Source organism: Hermetia illucens, chromosome 6, assembly GCF_905115235.1.
Source record: "Hermetia illucens chromosome 6, iHerIll2.2.curated.20191125, whole genome shotgun sequence".
NCBI lineage: Eukaryota > Metazoa > Arthropoda > Insecta > Diptera > Stratiomyidae > Hermetia > Hermetia illucens.
This window is the reverse complement of record NC_051854.1, coordinates 40,342,757-40,363,089: the sequence shown is the minus strand read 5'-3', so window position 1 is coordinate 40,363,089 and position 20,333 is coordinate 40,342,757. Positions and strand designations below refer to the sequence as shown.

At 44.6% G+C, this 20,333-nt stretch overlaps 1 protein-coding gene across 1 annotated transcript; it reads right to left on the bottom strand.

The window, feature by feature from the left end:
- Positions 1–1,636: 1,636 nt before the first annotated feature.
- LOC119659673 (chromatin target of PRMT1 protein) lies at positions 1,637–14,211 on the bottom strand. Its single transcript, XM_038067898.1, has 6 exons — positions 14,016–14,211; positions 3,413–3,687; positions 3,155–3,294; positions 2,465–3,031; positions 2,270–2,403; positions 1,637–1,893 (listed from the first exon to the last, which is right to left on the bottom strand). Exons 2-6 carry the CDS (start codon positions 3,656–3,658, stop codon positions 1,793–1,795), a joined length of 1,188 nt encoding a protein of 395 aa, XP_037923826.1. The 5' UTR covers positions 3,659–3,687; positions 14,016–14,211; the 3' UTR covers positions 1,637–1,792.
- Positions 14,212–20,333: the final 6,122 nt, after the last annotated feature.

Here is a 20,333-nt window from a genome sequence, read left to right as displayed (position 1 = left end):
CGCGCACGACTGTTGGCTGCCAACAGAGCCTATTTCAGCTTACAAAAACTGTTTCGCTCGATACATCTCACCATAGTTAGTTAGTTTAGTTAAATGGGGGGAGCCGCAGCTCCGAGCACTCAGGCCATTATTAGGCCCATTGTACTATCCCCGTAAGTTGCCTATTCAATGGTTTCCCGCCTACGGTGTTCGCAGGCTTTAGCGAATCTGAGAACATTCTCAAGAGGCAGAGTGTGTGCAGATTCTTCATTGAAGAAAACCTTGCCAAGGTGTCTTCTTCTGAGGTCTGAGGATGCCGGGCAGCTGCATAAAAAGTGCAGGGCAGTTTCCTAATCCTCCTCACATTGGCTGCACACAGCCGAAACCACTACCCCAATCTTTTCCATATGGTAGTTTAAGGGGCAGTGTCCCGTCAAAAGCCCTACTAGGGTTTTCATGTCCCCCTTCTTAAGGGACAACAAAAATGCCGCTCTAGTGGCCCTAGGCTCCTTCACAAGGATTTTCGCTTGCCGGCAAGAGTCCAAATTTCTCGACTCGGTTGCGTGAATCCTTGCAATTTCACCTTTCAGAATAGACTTGACAGTAGATGGTCGGATTCCAAGAGCTGGTTCTGCGCCCACCATTGTGGATCCAGACCCTCGGCGAGCCAGTCTATCAGCCCCCTCATTACCGGCGATGCTAGAGTGCCCCGGCACCCACATCAGGAATGTTTCGTTCAGTCGGCCAAGTTTCATCAGCACCTGATGGCAACTCCACACCAACTGGCTTGATATGTTGTTGCCATCTAGTGCCGATAATGCCGCCCGACTGTCGGAACAGATTCGAATGGTGCGACCCCTCCATTTTTGTCGCAGACATTCTTCTGCTGCCAATGAAATGGCATATATCTCCGCCTGGAATATGGTCGTCATTTTTCCGAGGGGTCGGGCCAGTTCTATAATCGGATTCTCCGAGGACACGCCTGCACCCGATCCATCCTCCGTGACTGACCCATTGGTGAAGATTATTAGGTCTGTAATCTGAAAACATCTCACCATAGGGTCAAAGCTCTTACTGTACAAGACAATGATCTTGCCTCCGAAGAATTTTTGGCCCCCTACATGAGAATGGACGATTCCGTAGACCACGACCGTCCGGTTGTAGATAAAATTCGACTCAACAGATTGCGGTGGGCGGGTCACTTAATCCGTATGGATGAGGGTGATCAAGCCCGGAAAGTCTATAAAGGCAAAACCGGGGTGTCTGGAGTTCCTTATAAAGGCAGGCCTAGACTGGATATCGATTGTTGCGCCGTTGAGGATAATCATGATGAATTCAAGAGGAATGCATATGAGCTTTTTTGAGGCACATAAAGGTCATAAAATTGGCCCTAGTTCAACCTTTGGAAAAAATAATCTGTAGAACAGCAGCTAGTAATTTACGAGAGTGTCCTGTCTTGTTTACGCGCACTGTGTGACCGGGATCCGCCCAATGTTACAAGGGATCAGTCTTGATGTTACCAGCATGACCTTGAAATAAAAAGGAAATGGCGACCGACTTTCCCTCCACACGCACACGTAGTGGCATCTCGAGCGGAAATTAACCAGCTCTTTATTGCACCGCGGAAATCTGCCAAATAAAAATAACCAAACACAAATTCAAATAATCTCATTCCATTTTATTCACAATACAGTTGATATAAAGTAAACAAGTTTTTGTTAGGATTAATTAGAGAAAGAAATATGCTATCGTGTAAAAATCAACATAAAATGCTTTTAAATGAAAATTATTGAGATGTACACTAAAAATATATTCACAGCAAGTCCATTTCATTATCCAGTCCCGTTCGTGTAGTTGCCATGTACTGATCAAGTTCCTTATCTAAATCTTCTTTTTTGATGCCCGGCCTTACACCTAAAAAGAAAACAATTAAAATAGGCGTACTCGCGCTAGACCACTAAACTCGGAAATCTCTACGATTATATATATGGTTGCCACAATTCCTACGTAGGGCGTACGCGTCCACCACAGCCACAACGTCAACGACAATCATAGAATCATAATCTGATTTCGTTCAGATTGAAATTTCATTGGTTTGAACGAACCCATTGTATCCCACCGAAAAGGCAGAGCTCTTCGTAGGCAGATGTACATTTACAAGATATGATCATTGAAATAGTTGAGGTCATACAAATTTCCGAGCTTAATGAAGAATATAATTTTAAGCAAACTGTGTTTTTGCTGCCATATGTTCAACTACGCCTCCTTAAACCTGAAGACCGATTTGTACCTTTTCCGCGACCACGTCCACGTCCACGACCCCGGCTACTGCTACGGTTACCTCTGTTTTCACTTTGCGGTTGCCTTACATTCCTGCTTCGACTCCTTGACCGGCTTCTTCCACGTTGTGTCATGTTCGTTCCTCTGCAAAGGAAAGAACAAATCAAAACTGTTGCGACAATTTCTCGAGAGATTGTAAACATACCTTCCTCGTGGGCGACCTGGCCTGCCCTGTCTACTACCACCATTTCTTGACAGATTTGAGACGGCCGTGGTCGAATTCCGCCTATTGAGGATTCGGCCGCGTCGGGCTCTTCCTCCTCGGATATTATCTGCTCGAATACGATCTCGCGCCATTGGCGCTCTTCGCACACCAAGGCGATTGGAAACTGAGTTGCTGCGTCTTTGGCCACCTCGCCTTTGACTGCTAGCTCCACGCAATGCATTTCGAGCGATTCTTCTTTGGGGTGAACCTTGGCCTCCTGAAACCCTATTTAAGCTGCTTCTACTGTTCGATCGTTTCAGGCTCTGCCTCGAATTCGATCGCTTGAGACTCAGTCTCGAATTAGATCGCTTAAGGCTTGCTGTTGAATTTGACCGGACCAAGTTCTGTCTAGAACTGGCGCGAACAATATTATTGCGTTTTATACGTCGACGTGGGCCTGTCGGAGCGCTTCCGGTGCTCGCACGTCGCGATCCCAAACGACCAGCAAGACTTGATGTGGAATTCGACCGTCTCAATGTAGTGGTTTGAACTAAATCGGCTTTCATTCTGTGGAAATTTGGATTATTCTTTATACTCATGTTTTCTACTCAGACCAAGTTTTAATCAATTCCACTCAATTGCGGAAATAATTCTCTTTTTGGTTTTCTTTAGTCTAATAATGGTTCTTACGTTGCAACGTTTGTCAGGCTGTTTGATCGTGAAAGCCTTCCACTAGGAGTTAAACGTATTGCAGCTGTAGCGGCGCCCTTTCTTAAGCCGATTCGGTTTCTTAAGCGTGGTCTGTTTGGCAAAATTGCCTTCATACTTTTCTGGAAATTTCACATCAATAACAACAATGTTAGTCATCATTTTGAACACAGCTACATTCTACATGTTATATATATTTCAAGTTATTTTTGTTTCATCTGATTTGGAACGTTCATTTACTCGTTTCAATTTTAGGGCTGCCCGCATTTTGTGTTTCTTATCCAATTGTTCCAATAATTTACGATTCGCTAGTGAAACGTTTGGCGAAGGTTTTTCTAGTATTGATGAGGCGCTTTGTGTTCTACGTCTTGGCGCTACTTTGCGCGTTGGTGTGGGCAATTTTGGCCCCACAGACTGCATTACTGTGAATCTATCATTCAGTGATAGATTTGTTGTATTATTTATGTGAATCTTATTGATTGACATTGTGTTCTCCGTCGTCTGTGTCACTTTATCTGGAAGAAAAGCAGAAAATTTGCATTAAATATTTTTTCCATAAGAATACGAGAAAGATTTCTCCAAATTTGTCGTTACAATTTCTGATAAGAGATTAGAGCTTTCACAGAAAGATGAGCGTAAAACACCGGCAATTTTATCGTTGTTCCCAGATTTCATACTTATAGAGGATTTCATACTAATAGAGTACGGTAAATACTGACTGACCACCAATTCAATGTCTCTGTTTATTAATTAATTTTACCCCGACTAAATTTTTTTTTATCAAATGCATACGTACGACTGTGCCGGGAGTTGTGCGAGCAAAATTCTGTGCATGCCGTGTGCCATGTATTTGGTGCAGTGCCTTGATGTGTGCCAACATGGTTCTGAACACATGGCTACGGCAGATATTGCACAGGTTTCTCCCACATATCAGCGCGAACCATAGACAGAGCTTCCTTAAAGATTCTTTTCGGATTATTGATAATGGATTGTAGTGACCGCGGCTTCGCGACGAGAGCGGAATATCATTCGGCTCTTTCTTAATTAATTTGCTTAAATAATGCATTTCATAATGTGCAATTACCCCAATGTTCGCCGCAGATTGCACATTATTGAATGCATTCGGTGGTCAAAGGGTAGTATAGGTCCCAGGGCGAAACGTGGATTGGTACCCACGATGGAGCATAAAACCTGGGAAATGCCTGCTGAACCAACACCAACAGCTCTACTACAAAACCCTATCTCCACCTCCACGTGGTGACCGCTGGGAGCTCTTTCTTAACGAAAAGCTGCAGACGGAGAAGGATGAAGGCGAGTCTCCCGCGCCTAAAAACGGGACAAATTGTACCAACTGGTCCTCCAGGTTGGGGGTTGGGTAGGGCTGACAACCCTACACGGAAAACAACTTGTTACGAAGCCACAACAGGAGCCTCGGACAGGACGGACTTTAAAACGACGGACCCGGCAACGACAACGGATCAACGATTTGCGCATTTTCTCATGGAACGTGCGCTCCCTGTACAGAGATGAAGCTGATGAGCAGCTAGCCGATACCCTGTCCCAATATAGGGCTGATATAACAGCGTTACAAGAGATGCGATGGGCAGGGACCGGTTTCCTGGAGAAGAGCCACTACACCATATATTATAGCGGTCATCCAGTAAACCATGTGCTCGGAGTAGATTTCTTAGTCAGCCAAAAAATGAAACCTACTGTTATCGGCTTTGAAAACATAAGCGAACGGCTGTGCACTCTGCACTTGCGAGTCAAGTTTAGAAATATAAGCCTCATAAGCGTTCACGCCCCTACAGAGGAGACTGCAGAGTCGGAGAAGGATACCTTCTACGAGGCAGTAGAACGAACCCTCGAAGCCTGTCCCAGATATGATATCAAAATCATATCTTGGGGATTTTAACAGCCAAGTAGGGAAGGAGCCCGTATTCAAGCGATACTTTGGCTCCCATAGCTTACACGAAAAAACAAATGATAACGGACTGCGGATTATTCAATTAGCAGGGTCACACGAAATGGTTGTTGGAAGTACCTGGTTTGCGCGGAAAGCGGTCCACAAACATACGTGGGCCTCTCCAGACGGGACCACTTTCAACCAAATTGACCATGTGTTGATCGAACGCCGCTACCTCTCAGCCTTGATGAATGTCAGAACATATAGGGGGGGGCCAATATAGACTCGGATCACTATCTCGTTGGCATGGTGCTCCGAGCTCGAATAACAATACCACCTAGAATCCCCTCTGACAATCAGGTGAGAGTGAACACTGAAGCCATCCACAACACAACCCTCCGCGACACCTATAAGAGGGAAATGGATGCCGAGCGGAGAAACGACTTCACAGACGGAAAAAGGAAGCCTGGGAGAACCAACAAGTCTGTGAACTAGAAAAGTACAGGGAGCAACCGCACCAGGCGCACAAGTTTTACCAACGAGTCAGCAGGATGAAGCCTTATACACCTCGATGCTCATCCTGCCGAGACAAAGAGGGAAATCTGATTTCCGACAGAAGGAGCATATTAGAGCGATGGCTTGAGTACTTTGATGAGCTACTGAACAACCAGAACATCGGCGAGTTGGAGGTCGCGTCAACTGAAGACGACGGACAAATACTGCCACCACCAAGTTTAGGAGAAACAGTCCGTGCAATTCATCGGCTAAAAAATCATAAGTCGCCAGGAGCCGATGGAATTACAGCCGAATTGGTTAAATATGGAGGCGACCAGTTACACCAAGTGGTTCATCAACTGGTGCTCAAGGTATGGGACAGCGATTCAATGCCTGACGATTGGCAACGAGGCATTATCTGTCTCATACATAAAAAGGGAGATATCACACAGTGCAGCAATTATAGAGGTATCACCTTGCTGAGTACCATCTATAAGATGCTAGGCCGGATAGCCCCATACGCCCAGAACCTCATTGGCCCATACCAAACAGGCTTCACTCCAGGCAAATCAGCAACAGATCAGAGAATACAACTTTGAGACCGTTGACAATTCCTCCTATCTAGGGTCGAAAATCACACCCGATAACAACTACGATGATGAAATCCGCGCACGGTTGTTTTCAGCCAACATAGTCTATTTCAGCTTACAAAGACTGTTCCGCTCGAAACGTCTCACCATAGGGTCAAAGCTCTTACTGTACAAGACTATGATCTTGCCAGTCCTCATGTATTCCTCGGAAACTTGAGTTCTTAGCAAGAAAAATTGCGAACTCTTGGCCGCGTTCGAGAGAAGAATCCTCCGAAGAATTTTTGGCCCCTTACATGAGGATGGACGATTCCGTAGCCTGCACAATGACAAAATCTATGAGCGATACCATGACCGTCCGGTTGTGGATAAAATCCGGCTCAATAGGTTACGGTGGGCGGGTCACTTAATCCGTATGGATGAAGATGGTCCCACCCGGAAAGTCTATAAGGGCAATATCTATGGTAGGAAAAGAAGACAAGGCAGACCCTGCCTAAGATGGAGCGATGGCGTAGGTCAGGACGCCAGGCAGCTTTTAGGGATATCGAATTGGTGGACCTCGGCGCAAAACCGGAATGTCTGGAGTTCCTTATTAAGGCAGGCCTAGACCGGATACCGGTTGTTGCGCCGTTGATGATGATGATTCGGGCGAATTAATCGTGACAGAAGCGAATGATTTGCCGCAACATGAACTGACAGAGTTCAAGGCAATGTAGCGAAAGGCGAAGCGTTGCTGGGTTGAGGAGGAGGTCGAAAGCCTGGAGAGTGATAACAGGAATTGAAGCGATTGGTTAGTGATTTACTTGTCCTCAAAATAGATATTTTTCAATATTTCAATTAAATAATTATTTTAAAAAATCAAATTCGTGACGAGGAAGTAATTTAGTGAAAAAAATTAAGAGTTTGTGAAAGGACGTGAACAGCGCGAACCCTTTGTCGTCTCCGTTCCAGACAAAACAAACCTCCGGGACTACCTCGAAAAATAGCCGTGTTGTGGTTTAAATTAATATTGACAGTAGAAAATTATAACATTCGTGGAAATAAATTGTTATAACATAAAACAGCGGAGGAAAGGCGAAGAGGCGGCTGCAATTGATGTAAAATTTTCGAGAAGGCTTAATAATAATAATCGTTGGCGCAACAATCCATGTTGGATCAGGGCCTTGTTGTTAGAGCACTTCATTCAAGACCGTAACGGTACACTAGGAGGCAATGTGGTCAGCATTGCAGCAAGGCTTGCCCGCGACAAACCATTCATCTAGCCGGATTCAGTAGTGTGTTTTCGCAGCCCGATCGGGAAAATCCTCGCGTACAGCATTTGAAGTCACCGAACCCGAGGAAGTTTTCTTTTTTATTATAAAAAAAAAGAGAAAAATATAAACAATGGTAAATTTTGTTTAGGAATTCCTAATGTTCTTAATTTCTTTCCACCACAGAAGCAGCTACCACGCCGAGCTCGGAGTGTCTAAAGCTTTTTTTCAAATTTCTTTTTTTTTTGTTGATTTTTAATTTGATTTAATTTTGTTTTATTTTTTTCTGATTTTTGATTATTTTTTTTATATATTTGATCTTTTTTTTAATGATTACATTATGAATTCTAAGTAAGTGTTGAGTGATTTGAGGACTTCCTCCCTCCCTTTTCCTCCTTGCTCCCGCAGAACCTGTACAGGGACATCCTCAAAAAGAGGCCTGAGGATGGCCAGGGAGGGTGGGAACCCCAGGGGCCGCGCTTCATTCAAGATCTGAGGCGGAAGAGGCAATAATCGGGACTGTGATCCGTCGTGGATCTTCCCCTCCTTGATCGCGGCACTCGGGTCCGGAGACTTAGGGCTCCACGCGCACGGTCGAGCCGTTTTTTTTTTAATTTTTCAATGCATCCGTTTACTGTGGGGATAAGATGAAGAAATATATGCAAGAAAACCATCTAGGTGACATCGACACCACCAAAACCGCTTAGCTCCCACGTCCCTAATCGAAAAGTGCACAATGAGATTTCGTGCCCTTTTGCCGCTGAAGTTCCTCTTGCTGTGTCTTTTTGATTCGAACCCTGGCTCTGTCGAAAAATTGACGCATAGATGGTGTCATCAAATCACTGGTACCGATCTCTGCACTCTGCAAGGAACTCGATTGTATGGAGCCAAGAACTGCGGTAAAAATGGCTATAAACTTCTGTACTTTGATAACCCAAATATAGGTACATATATGGATGCAACATTACAAATCTGAGTGTTTCGACGACGCTTTTGAATAAAGCCAACGATTTGATGATCAATTGTTGAAGCTCACTATCATCTCAGGTATAGACGCCACAGACAAATCGACCATTACCGAACAACACAGAACGACACAGAATTGTAACGTGCCTGCTGGTGGTATGAGCGCATCGTCGATTTTACAAACACTCACGAACTTAGACTTCTCAATACATCTTACAACACTAAGAAACAGCAACACATTCTCATAAGACGCCACCCTTTTCCCGTCATCACTGACAAAGAACCCATTTGCTATGAGACCACATATCAAAATCGGCTATTTATTGCTCTCTTACAAATCAAGTCAAGGTGGAAACAAAGTGAGAAGCTCATTAGCCTACCTCAAATTAAATGGTGGCGATTTGCCTGCTGACTGTTACGAACGTCAGAAGAAAAGTGGAATAGAACCAAATATACGATCGCTGTTAAACCTAATATAGGGAGCTTTAAGATAAACTAGATCTATATTCACTTATCCAAAGCCAATACCAGCACACGCTTCTATTGGGTTAATAACAAGCACGGTATGTAGCGGCGGTGAGACTTCCAACTAGAACTAAAGGGAAATGTTTCCTCGACCACTACTTTCGCACACTGCGCAATACTGTCAACATTTAGAGAAACTGGCAGGTTTAAGACGCAATCAAATGGATTTAAACGAATCAAGCAGCGGAGGGCTATACCCAACACACTGACTCAATAAGTTTTTCCATGGCGTTACTGAGAAGGATTGAACATCATCTGTGTGGCAAGAAGGCAAGGCCATTTCAATTTAGAAAAGATAGACAGCTCATCAAAATGCTCAAATATGGACCATTTAGTATCAGAGAAACCCGACGCTGGGTAAAAACCCTCAACGACTATCTGAGAGAAAGATTAAAATTCAAGGAGTGACAAATAAATGAAACGGTTTCTTTCTGTGTCTCACTTCTTTGCTATTATTTTTATGGACACTCACACAGGACATCCAACATCCAGAGTCCTATAAACGGCAGATGACATTTTCCTAGCGAAAGGGAACCAATGTCGCCTCGGGGCAATGAAGACGAGGATGTTGAGATCGATCACGAGCCAACGTCGCCGCCGCATATCAAAGCAACAGCAAAAAATTAGAGCCCTGATAAAAGGACACAATTATTATACATAATATAGCCACAAGCTCTGTCAGTCGATGCGCATAGCGAGAAATGTTAGGCCACCGAAACTGGTAGCACACACGGAGAGTATCTAACCATAACCCACTTCCGTCAAACTTTCAGGTTCCGAAGGTCAGTAACGCGTGAACGATGACACGACGAAATTCGGTAACTACGAAAAAAGAATCGCGATTATTGCGTTGCACCAATATGAGCATACGTCGAAAAAAATCATAGTTTGTTAAATAGCTCGATACCGTAAAACAGCTGATATGGTTGACAGGCCGGAATGTCGTGCATGAGCATCTTCTCCGCAAGCAGAAACGAATGTCGGCGTCGGGAATTTAAACTCGAAGTATGAGTCGTATTTTACGAGATCTCGGTCTCGATGCGTACCGGCGGTGCGTTAGCCATATGTTAATGCCAGAACTGAAGGAAATACGGCGAACTCGGTGTGCTGCTCTTATGCAACGATTTCGCGGTAAAAAATATCGCAAAATTCTATTTTGTGAAACCAAAAAATGCTCCGCGAGCCAAAGAAGTCTCCTTCTGTCAGCACTCCAGACCCTGGGCTCCAATCGACGCCATTTGCTGAGGCTAGTCTTAGCTACAGGTAAGCATCTGTCTTTGCCAGCAGGTTTCGGGCAAACGGACCTTGGGGGAAAACAATGCCTCCGGGCAAATCGGGGAAAACACAACCCCGGGATTGTACCAATGTTGAAGGGAAACAACCGTCTGTGGCATCTACCGCTAAGGGCAAACCAAAGTGGCAGCTGTCTTCTAGCGATCCCAACTATTCGACTCAAATGGCTACAAATAAGGGCCACGTCTTCATTTGCAACCAAAGCTATCGAAACCAATGGATGGGTCTTGTATGACGACACCAATCCATCCGAATGTAGAGCAGCGCGAGCAGCTTAGGAGAGAACTCCTTCTAGCTGTAAGAACGTACGCTTGGAGTCGAAAGGTGTATACCATAAAATGTTACACATAAAATTTGCGGACGAAAGCACGAACGAGTGCCTCACATAGTACTGCCCCTCCTTCAACGATGTATGAGACAATGCTCGACTGACCCTTAAGAGGGTTTCCGAGCTACCTTCTTAAAAAAGGAGGGGTCGCACCCTTCAAATCTTTTCCAGCATTCGGGTAGCATTGTCAGCAATGAACAGCAACGACATATCAAGCCAGATTTTGTGGAGTTGTCATCAGGTGCTGCTGAAAATTAGCCGACTGAACGAAAATCTCCTGATGGGAGTGCCAGAGCACTCAAACATCGAGGGAAACGAGGAAACTGACAGACCGGCTCATCAAGGTTCTGATGGGACCAGAACCAGCTTTTGGCATCTACTGTCAAGTCTACTCTGAACGGGGGAAATTGGAAGGATTCACATAACCGAGGGGAGAAATTTGAACTTCTGCCAACAGGCGAAAATCTTTGTGAAGGAACATAGCAATTTTAATGTTTTTGGTTGAATTTGCCGGCCTCAGTTTTTTTCGCCGTTAGTCATTGCAAATTAAGATTATCTGTAAGACAACTTGGTATGTTGTATGAACATATGTATAAAGGTTAACGAGAATATAGCCGGATGTGGAACAGCTCATGAATGTCTACCACAGTTCTCTCCAGAGAGCTGATCTGGTGCTAATCAGCTAACATTGTTAGAACAAGCACCTAGGACATGGCATTCCAACTTATCAGATACCACTACCATCTGGGTTAGGGAAGGCACCCGACTTCGAATTCGTGCCCAAAACGTGTCTTTGTTTAGAGATAACGTTTTTCAGCGTCTATTTAACACCGAGAATTCGGTATCCCCACGAAATTGATAAGACTGACTAGGCTAGACCTGACCAATTTGCGAGGCCAGATAAAAGCAGCAGGATCACTCCTGAGACCATTCAATATCAACATCAATCTAACGCAGGAGGGTGCCCTACCATGCGTCATCTTTAATGTGGTCCGTGATGCAGAGCTAAATGCGAGGGGTACGATCCGTTCGACGAACAGAGGCGCATAGCCGCCGAACTCGACGGGTGGTGCTCCTCATAACACTTGACGCCAAAAACGCCTTTAATTCCGTAAGACGGAAAGACATTCTAGGCACACTACCAAATACCTTCAACGTGCCGAACTATCTCTTACGGATATTGAAGGACTATTTGAGGAACCCCTCCCTGCTCTATGAAACACTAGAGGGTCAACGGAGAATGGAGGTCACGTCGGGGGTAGCACAGGGATCCATCCTAGAGCCGGACCTCTGGAAGGCTACCTATGACAGTCTACTTAAACTCGACATGCCAGAAGAGTCGTGCCTGGTCGGCTATGCAGATGATGTCGCAGGGACGGGTAAGCGGAAGGATGACTACTCTTGGTTTCAACCATGCAATGGAAAAAACCGAAGTAGTCATCTTCACTAAAAAGAGAATTCCAACCCTGCGTCCCATATCGTTCAGCGAGTCGATAATCGAGTGAAAATCAGCGGTACCTCGGGTTGACTCTTGACTCAAAAATGAGCTTTTCTGAGCAAATCAAAGCAGCAGCGAACAAGGCTGCAGCAGGAGTTTCGGCGTTAAGTAGGCTAATGAAAACATTGGGGGTCCTACGTCTAGCAGGCTACGTCGCCAGATGAGTTCAACGCAGTCTGTCCTGAACTCTACGGCGCAGTGGTATGGGCTGGCGCTCTTAACAAGGAGGTATATTGTAAACGCCTCGCGCAAGCCCAGAGATGGGGAGCTTTGCGGGTGGCGTCTGCGTATCGCACTGTGTCTGAACCGGCCGTGATGGTGATCGCGGGAGAGATCCCCGCTGCCCTTCTTGCTAGGGAGCGTCAAGGAATATTCAAGCGCAAGGGAGATGAGCCAAGGCAGGTGGTTGCTCGCGAAGAATGGCAACGCACTCTAGACGAGTGGCAGCTCTCGTGGTAAAATGAAACTAGAGGCAAATGGACTGCGCGGCTCATCGGCAACTTAGGTGCGTGGCTGAATCGGAAGCATGACTGACTATTTCCTTACCCAATTTTTAAGTGGGCATGGAAGTTTTCAGTCTTCCCCGTACAAAATTGGAAAGGTACGATCTCCGGATTGTGTGTTTTGCAATGGAGTTTTGGACGACGCCCACCACACTTTTTTTTCTTGTGGAAGGTGGGATGGGGTTCGTCAGCAGCTCTATTTAAACACAGGGGATCTCTCTCCAGACAAAATTGTCGAAGAGGTACTGAGGACTGCTGGCAGGTGGAGCCGTGTTGCCCATTACGTTCGGGCTCTTCTCGTTGCTAAGAAGATAGAACTCGACCGGTGGAGGAGCCGGATGGCAGGGGGCTCCTTGAACTGACAGTTCCCTTCCTCCTCTCTCCTCCCGTTGGTGAAAGGAATTCCCTGATTTGAAGGCTCCGCAAGGCGGGAGAGTTCGGGCTAACCCGAAGTAATGTGGCAAATGGTTCCAGGCTTGCTCTCTGACGATGGGGAGGTGTTTAGTTGGTAGTCCGACGACGTACCAAACCGGGAGTCCAACACTGTGTGCGTAAAAGCAGTCACCTACCCCACCCCAAAAAAGAAAAATGATATTGAATTGTTGGAATTAGACGAGGAACTGTGATGTTTGGAGTTTCTTTCTAAGCCAGGCTACTGTATATAGATTGACAGAACAGAAATATTCGGGGCAGAAAGACGAGTGGGAGGATCAACTGCCGAAAATATCATATTTACTGTGATGAAACCGGAAGAAAAGAAAAGGCAAAGCTTTCGACACTAACTAAAACTGATGCCACCCCGAATGAATGCGTAAACGACTCCGAGGTAGATAAAAATACCGAAAGAGAAAGGTGTTTTAATCGGCAGAGTTATGGTCAGATATTCCAGCCACGGCGGTAGTAATAGAGGCTCTGCAGCCTGAACGTTAAGATCAGGGCGACATTAGGACCATCAGTTTGCATTTGATTGGGAGAACCTTTCAAGTTCTTAAATAGCTAGGAAGGATTGCAATTGCTCGAAGTGGAAAACTAAGAAATAAATAAGTAACCATTGTCCTGGTTACCAGATGTTTTTGGTTTCAGAGGGGCTCGGACTTTTTATGAAAAGAATACACTTTACCTCACGGGATATGGGCTTATTATTTTCAGAGTTGCTGCCAACTGGACTCATAAAGAGATAAATTAAATTTAGAGGATGACAGTTTAGAGGCTGCACCTGTGAACTAAAATCCCCGAAAAGAAATTGGCCGGCTCAAATACATTCCCAAGTGTTACAGTTTGTTCGCATGACTTCCCCTGTTACTGTACTTCAAACAACTCTTGCATGTCCCACTTACTCGAAAATTAGAGAGAAGCATGAATCATTGAATACACTTTTCTAAAAATAATCCAAAAATATTCACTTCCGCCATTTCACAACAGAATCCATTCGTCGAAGACCGCATCCAATAGCAAATGTCAAAAGGCATTCGGACTGAAAAATTTTTCTTACCAAACAAATATTTTGGCTGTGGTTGAAATTATCCGGCGATGATGTGAACGCCCAAGAATGTGACTGCTTCAAAACTTTCTTCACTCCGCAATACTTTTTCACTTTTTCACCGTCGCATTCACCAGGAAATTTCACTCAACCGACATCCCCGAGATGCGAAATCCACTATCACTACACTTTTATGGCAAAGGTGGCATAAGAGGTGTATTTGGTACTGCCCGAAGCCGACTGCAATTGAACCGCTGTATGATTACCCGGATATACGTTCAATACCTGTTACGTTATTTTCGAATACTGATGAGAACTCACAACAGAACTGAAACTATGTTCGCCTGGATCTCTTCTTTTAATTTGCTAAAATTAAGGCCCCGCAAGGATATCGATGTAATAATTGCAAATCCCATATCCAAGTCATTCTTTTAGACTGTTACGGTTTATTGACCCAATAAACACCTTTCCTGCACAGCATATAAAAAATCATTTTAAGTAAAAGTTGTAAACCCAAAAATATTCTCCGCAAATGATTTTCGGTAGGTACTCTCGGAAATCCAACAACTTTTATTGTGATTACCAACAATCTTGGTCTAGTTCCAACTTTTGCCTAGAGAATCCACCTCGTCTAAACAATCGTCCCTAAAATGTGGTCACCTTTTACCGGCCGGCAATCCCGGAAAAATGACCTGCACCAGGAACTTTTAGTCATATAGAGCGGCCCAAAAAAAAGTATTCGACATGTGACCACTGTTGCAAATATCCTACAAAATATTAAAAACTAAATTCAACATAGAAATATTGTTTGATGTTTTGAAGCATAAAATATTTCAGTTTTTATTGACAATTTTTTGAATTACAAAAACAAAGTAGATTTACAAAAAGGAGCCTTTTTTATCTTCGTAGGGCATATTAAAGCAAAAAAGTATTCGACATAAAACAAAAGTACAATAATCTAATTCAATAAAATAATATTGTTGCTCTTCCCTTACAACGAATAACTTCTCGCAATCGTCGTGGCATTGATTGCACCAAATTTTTTGTCATTTCTGCGTCGATTTTCAGCCACTCTTCCTTCAGGATCTCCTCCATCTGGTTAACATTAGTGAACTGACGGTCTTTTAGCCTTTTTTATAAAATACTCCATACATGGTCAATTCGATTAAGATTGAGACTTTGGGCTGGTGTTGACATTTGGGCAATTGTAAAGAAGCCAAAGCATTGTGTTGTGAGCTGTGCTCTTTGGGTCGTTATCCTCATAAAATTTATCGCTTCGCTCGATTACGACTTTCATGACACTGGCACACAAATTTTCTTTTAAAACGTTAATATAATATCGGTGGTCCATAGTCCCTTTGCGTTGGCACTATATTTCTCACCCCCGACGCCGCCACGGACCCCCAAACCACCTCCGCCATGCTTCACAATGGAAATCATACTTCCGTCGCATCCAAAGAGGTTGTATTTGCTTTCGACTGCAAAAATAAAATCAAACCAAAACCCTGTGGGCCTGTACGTATTCCCGAGCAAACTGAAGCTTTTTAACGGTTCTTGGATGGATATATATGGTTTTTTCGAGGTGACCTAGATTCATAGCTATCCGAAAATAGGTAATTTTTGATAATTTGCCAATTTTGCGGCATTCGTCTTTGTTCCCTTTTTAATTTTCCTTACCAGCCAACGCTCTGCAGTCTCAATCAATTTTTTTGTTGGCCTGTTTGTAATCTGAAAATGCAGTTATCTCTGCACGAAGATCAAGTTTACACTATTCTGGGTTAAAGTTCTTTCTGTGTTGCTATATGAGAGTAACACATGGAAAGTGAACTCCACTGTTACCCAAAACTTCAAGCTTTCGTCAATAGCTGTCGCCCTCGTGTCATCGGAGTGCGCTGGCCTGACACTATCTCACACGAAGAACTTGGCCGGCGCAAAGGCCTGCGCTGTGATTGGAAGACAGAAATGGCAGTGGATAGGTCACATTTTAAGGAGCGGCGATAATTGCATTCCGGGCTACGCCATGTAGTAGAATGCACTTTCGCAAAATGGCAGACGATTGGGTCGCACCAAGGGCTGGTTCCCAAAGTATTTGTTCAAATAAGTCACTTTGTTTTCAACGGTCTAATATTATCCATTCTGAAATTATTTTCATATTTTGGCTAGCTCCTTGGTATATAGTAAAACTGCATAGTACTATTTGCTCAGCCCAGCAACAACTTGGTTTACTTTATCTCAGGAATTTAAAATACTGTATGTGCGTGTGAAATTTACACACTTTACACTGTGAAGCTATCTATTGAGGGTAATTTTTTGAGCTTTCGTGCCATGATCATTCAAGCGCCCAAGTCGTGATTTTACAGGAAAACTTAACGATCTAGCTACTGTTTTAATCAAATTTATTAAGGAAGTGGTTATCGATCAACCTGAACCTTTCCCATAAGGTCGGCTTAATGGATGAAAGGCTGAATCAAGTAAGGCTGTAGGACGGGACCAAGAAGATTAAAGACAGGAGATATGTCTCCCAGCGCATTGGTAGAAATTGTATGGAGGAAAGATCATTGCCCATGTCCAACCGTCTTCGGGCTTGAATATGCCCTAGTCGGATATATTCACCAATGAAAGCTACGTACAGGCCTTTTTACAGGCCGGCTCATTTTTCGGAGGTCGCTACCGTGCCATTTATTACCCAATCGAGCAGCATTTTTTTGGAGTACCGACAGGCTGTTGCCGGGTTTAATTTGGCCAACAGAGAGGAGTTCAGTGCGGAATTCGGCGCCCGTTAACTGATTGATTTGAGCCGGTTGGTTAAAAGTTGGTCTGATATTAAGTTCACCTGGGGACCTGAATCTAACAAAGCTCGGTAAGGGCAACTTCTCCTTTGGATGTGAGGATGTGAACCATTGCAATGGCTAGTATTAGTGGCAGTCTGCTGCATTAGTCGCGTGTTCTGGTTGGAAAGATAACAGACAATATTCGTTTTGAGAATGATGGGGTCCTAAGCCCGCATCAACTTAATGCTGGAGCGGACCAGACAATACAGGACATTAGGCAATTATACAGTAGTGTGTTAAGTTTTTGGTGTTTCTTACACCTCCCAGAGCTGCTGCATGCGTTGTTTCTATGCTTGGGAGATAATCAATTTAAGCACAGTTTCCGTTTCTTGACCAGATTAAGTTGCTCTGTGGAGACGGCTTTCTGGAAGGTAGAGCATGCGGTAATCCTGTGTTGACATCGGCAGATGGAGCAGACTCTTTTCGGGCTGGACGTGGACGAGCGGGTTGCCAGTGCCTGCCGCTGTTATGATGAGAGCTTGGCTTTGTCATGCATTGACTCCAGAGCCTCGAACCTGCTACCAATGAACGCTAGTAATGCCTCCAGGCACTGTAGCTCTCTAGAATTAGCAAGTCCTTGCACGTATAAGGTTCACGTGGGTTTTCTAGCACTAGTTGACACGCCCATATTCTCCAGACCCAGAAGGCACTTCTTGGTTGTGTCGCGGAGAGTTTTTAAACTACTGGCAGCCTCAATTGTAAGAGTTGGCTGGGATAAGAAGAGATTAAGGAAGGCCGTTATCAGGAGGCGCGATCCTTTACATAATCGCAAAAACATGAGAAGTTTGCGATTAGGTAGCGTCTGATGAGTTGCCTCTGCCGTGGACAAACACTCCTTTGACTATACGAAATATGGGGATTACCAATTATAAGGAGCGCAAAGTGAAGAAAATTAACTCTAGGGATCGGCATTTTGTACGAAATAGCCTTAAATACGTATAATGGAAGTACGAATTTTCAGGATTCCACTATATAAGGATATTTACTCTTTACATGTAAGTCCCAATTAAGAAAATAAAATCAAATTAAGAATTTGGATTATATCTAATCATTATGATATCATCATCATCAACGGCCCAACAACCGGTATCCGGTCTAGGCCTGCCTTAATAAGCAACTCCAGACATCCCGGTTTTGCGCCGAGGTCCACCAATTCGGTATCCCCAAAAGCTGTCTGGCGTCCTGGCCTACTCCATCGCTTTATCTTAGGCAGCGTCTGCCTTGTCTTCTTTTTCTACCATAGATATTACCCTTATAGGGGGCAGAAAGAACCGAACTCAGCACATAAGCCAGGGAATTACATATGCTCCAAAGGCTGGCTTGCGTGTGTATCAGTGGGACAATGAGGACATGCCCAACGGCAACCCTGGAGGTCTTTCTGGGATTAACCCCTCTCCATCTGCACATACAGATGCAGGCAAGGAGGGCAATATTCAGGATGGCCGGTAGTATGAGTGGGGCGGGGAGCTGCCTAAATCGAAGGAAGATCGATATTCTTTCTAGCCGGTATCCCGAATTACTGATACCAAGGGATAACATGACAACTTCGATAAGAAATTTGAAACACGTTGGAGTAACAAGGCTGCGACAGATGGCTTAAACCAGCAACTGATTATTTGGTACACTGACGGATCCCTCACAGCAGACGGATCGGGTGCCGGTGTCATTGGTCCAAGGAAAATGTACTTTGAACTAATGGGCAGATACACTAGCATATTCCAGGCGGAAATATACGCCATAGAAAAATGTGCCTCCTTTAATCTGGAAAGGAACTATAGGGGGCAAAACATAGCTGTTCTTACCGATAGCCAAGCAGCGATCAAAGCACTTAGGTCCAACCAGGTGAACTCTAAACTGGTATGGGAACGCCTTGAGAGACACTCGACTCGTCCAACAAGGTCTGGATACCTTGCGTTCTAGCTTGCACGAAAAGCTATGAGAGCCAACGTATCGCCTGAATACGGGCTCTGTCCCTACTTGGCTGTTAAAATCCCCAAGTATGATTTTGATATCATATCTGGGACAGGCTTCGAGGGTTCGTTCTACTGCCTCGTAGAAGATATCCTTTTCCGAATTTGCAGTCTCCTCTTTAGGGGCGTGAGCGTTAATGAGGCTTACATTTCTAAACTTGCTTTGCAAGGGCAGAGTGCATAGCTTTTCGCTTATGTTTTCAAAGCCAATAACAGCAGGCTTCATTTTTTGACTGACTAAGAAACTTACTCCGAGCACATGGTTTACTGGATGGCTACTATAATATATGGTGTAGCGGCTCTTCTCCAGGTAAGCGGTCCCTGTCCAACGCACCTCTGGTAGTGCTGTTACATCAGCCCTATATTGGGACAGGGTGTCGGCTAGCTGCTCATCAGCTTTATCTCTGTACAGGGAGCGCACGTTCCATGAGAAAATATGCAAATCGTTATTCCGTTGTCGGCCGGGGGGGGCTCGTCGTTGTGTAATCCGTCCAGTCCGAGGCTCCTGTCGTGGCTTCGTAACAAGTTGTTTTCTGTGTAAGGTTGTCAGCCCTACCCAACCCCCAGTCTGGAGGACCAGTTTGACCAGGCAATTTGTCCCGTTTTTAGACGCGGGAGAGTCGCCTTCCTCCTTCTCCGTCTGCAGCTTTTCGTTAAGAAAGAGCTCCCAGCGGTCACCACGTGGAGGTGAAAATAGGGTTTGGTAGTATAGCTGTTGGTGTTGATTCAGCAGGCATTTCCCAGGTTTTGTGTTCCATCGTGGGTACCAATCCACGTTTTGCCCTGGGACCTATACTACTCTTTGATCACCACATGTTGCACATGAAGATCACACAATCTCAAACGAAATTTCCATAAAAACGAACATTAATTGTCTGAGTATAATAATTCGAGAAATGGCGGCGAAATTCCGTAAAAAAATTCATCCGCAGAACACCTCGAAAACTTGATGAACAGGAGCAGGCTAGTTTTCGCTCGGGATCCTCCTGCATTGACCACATCAACAACCTGCGGATCATTTTGGAACAGTGTGCGGAGTTTATGGTAGATCTTTGCTGCATTTGCTCTTCATCGATTTCGAGAAAGCTTTCGATAGCATGAACAGGGAGTGTCTCTGGACTGCTCTACGCCGGAGGGGTATTCCGGATAAACTAATAGCTATTATCAGAGCAAAATATGATGGGGCAAAATGTCACGTGCTGTACTGAGGTAAAATTGAAAGATTTTGAGGCCCAAAGTGGTGGTCCAAAGTTTACTAGGGTTGCACCCTGTCACCGATATTATTTCTTCTTGTTATTGGTGACATTCTTCACGCTGCCTTGTCCGGAGGACGTGGACGAATTCAATGGACAATGATATCCTTCCTAAAACACCACAACTGTGCTGATAACATCCGTTTGCTTCCTCACAGGGTCATAGACTTTGACCTAATGGCTCTGGACCGAAAATAAATACAAACAAAACCAGGGTTCTCAGTCTGACGGGTCTTCGCACTCTCCCCATCTGCATCAATGTCCCTAGTATCGAAG

Coding starts and splice junctions, on each gene's coding strand:
- LOC119659673 (XM_038067898.1), bottom strand. CDS start 3,658: ATGTCAATCAATAAGATTCACATAAATAATACAACAAATCTATCACTG. Junction 2,404..2,464: donor CCAGGTCGCCCACGAGGAAG/GTATGTTTACAA, acceptor TTTCCTTTGCAG/AGGAACGAACATGACACAAC. Junction 1,894..2,269: donor TGGACGTGGTCGCGGAAAAG/GTACAAATCGGT, acceptor TTTTCTTTTTAG/GTGTAAGGCCGGGCATCAAA.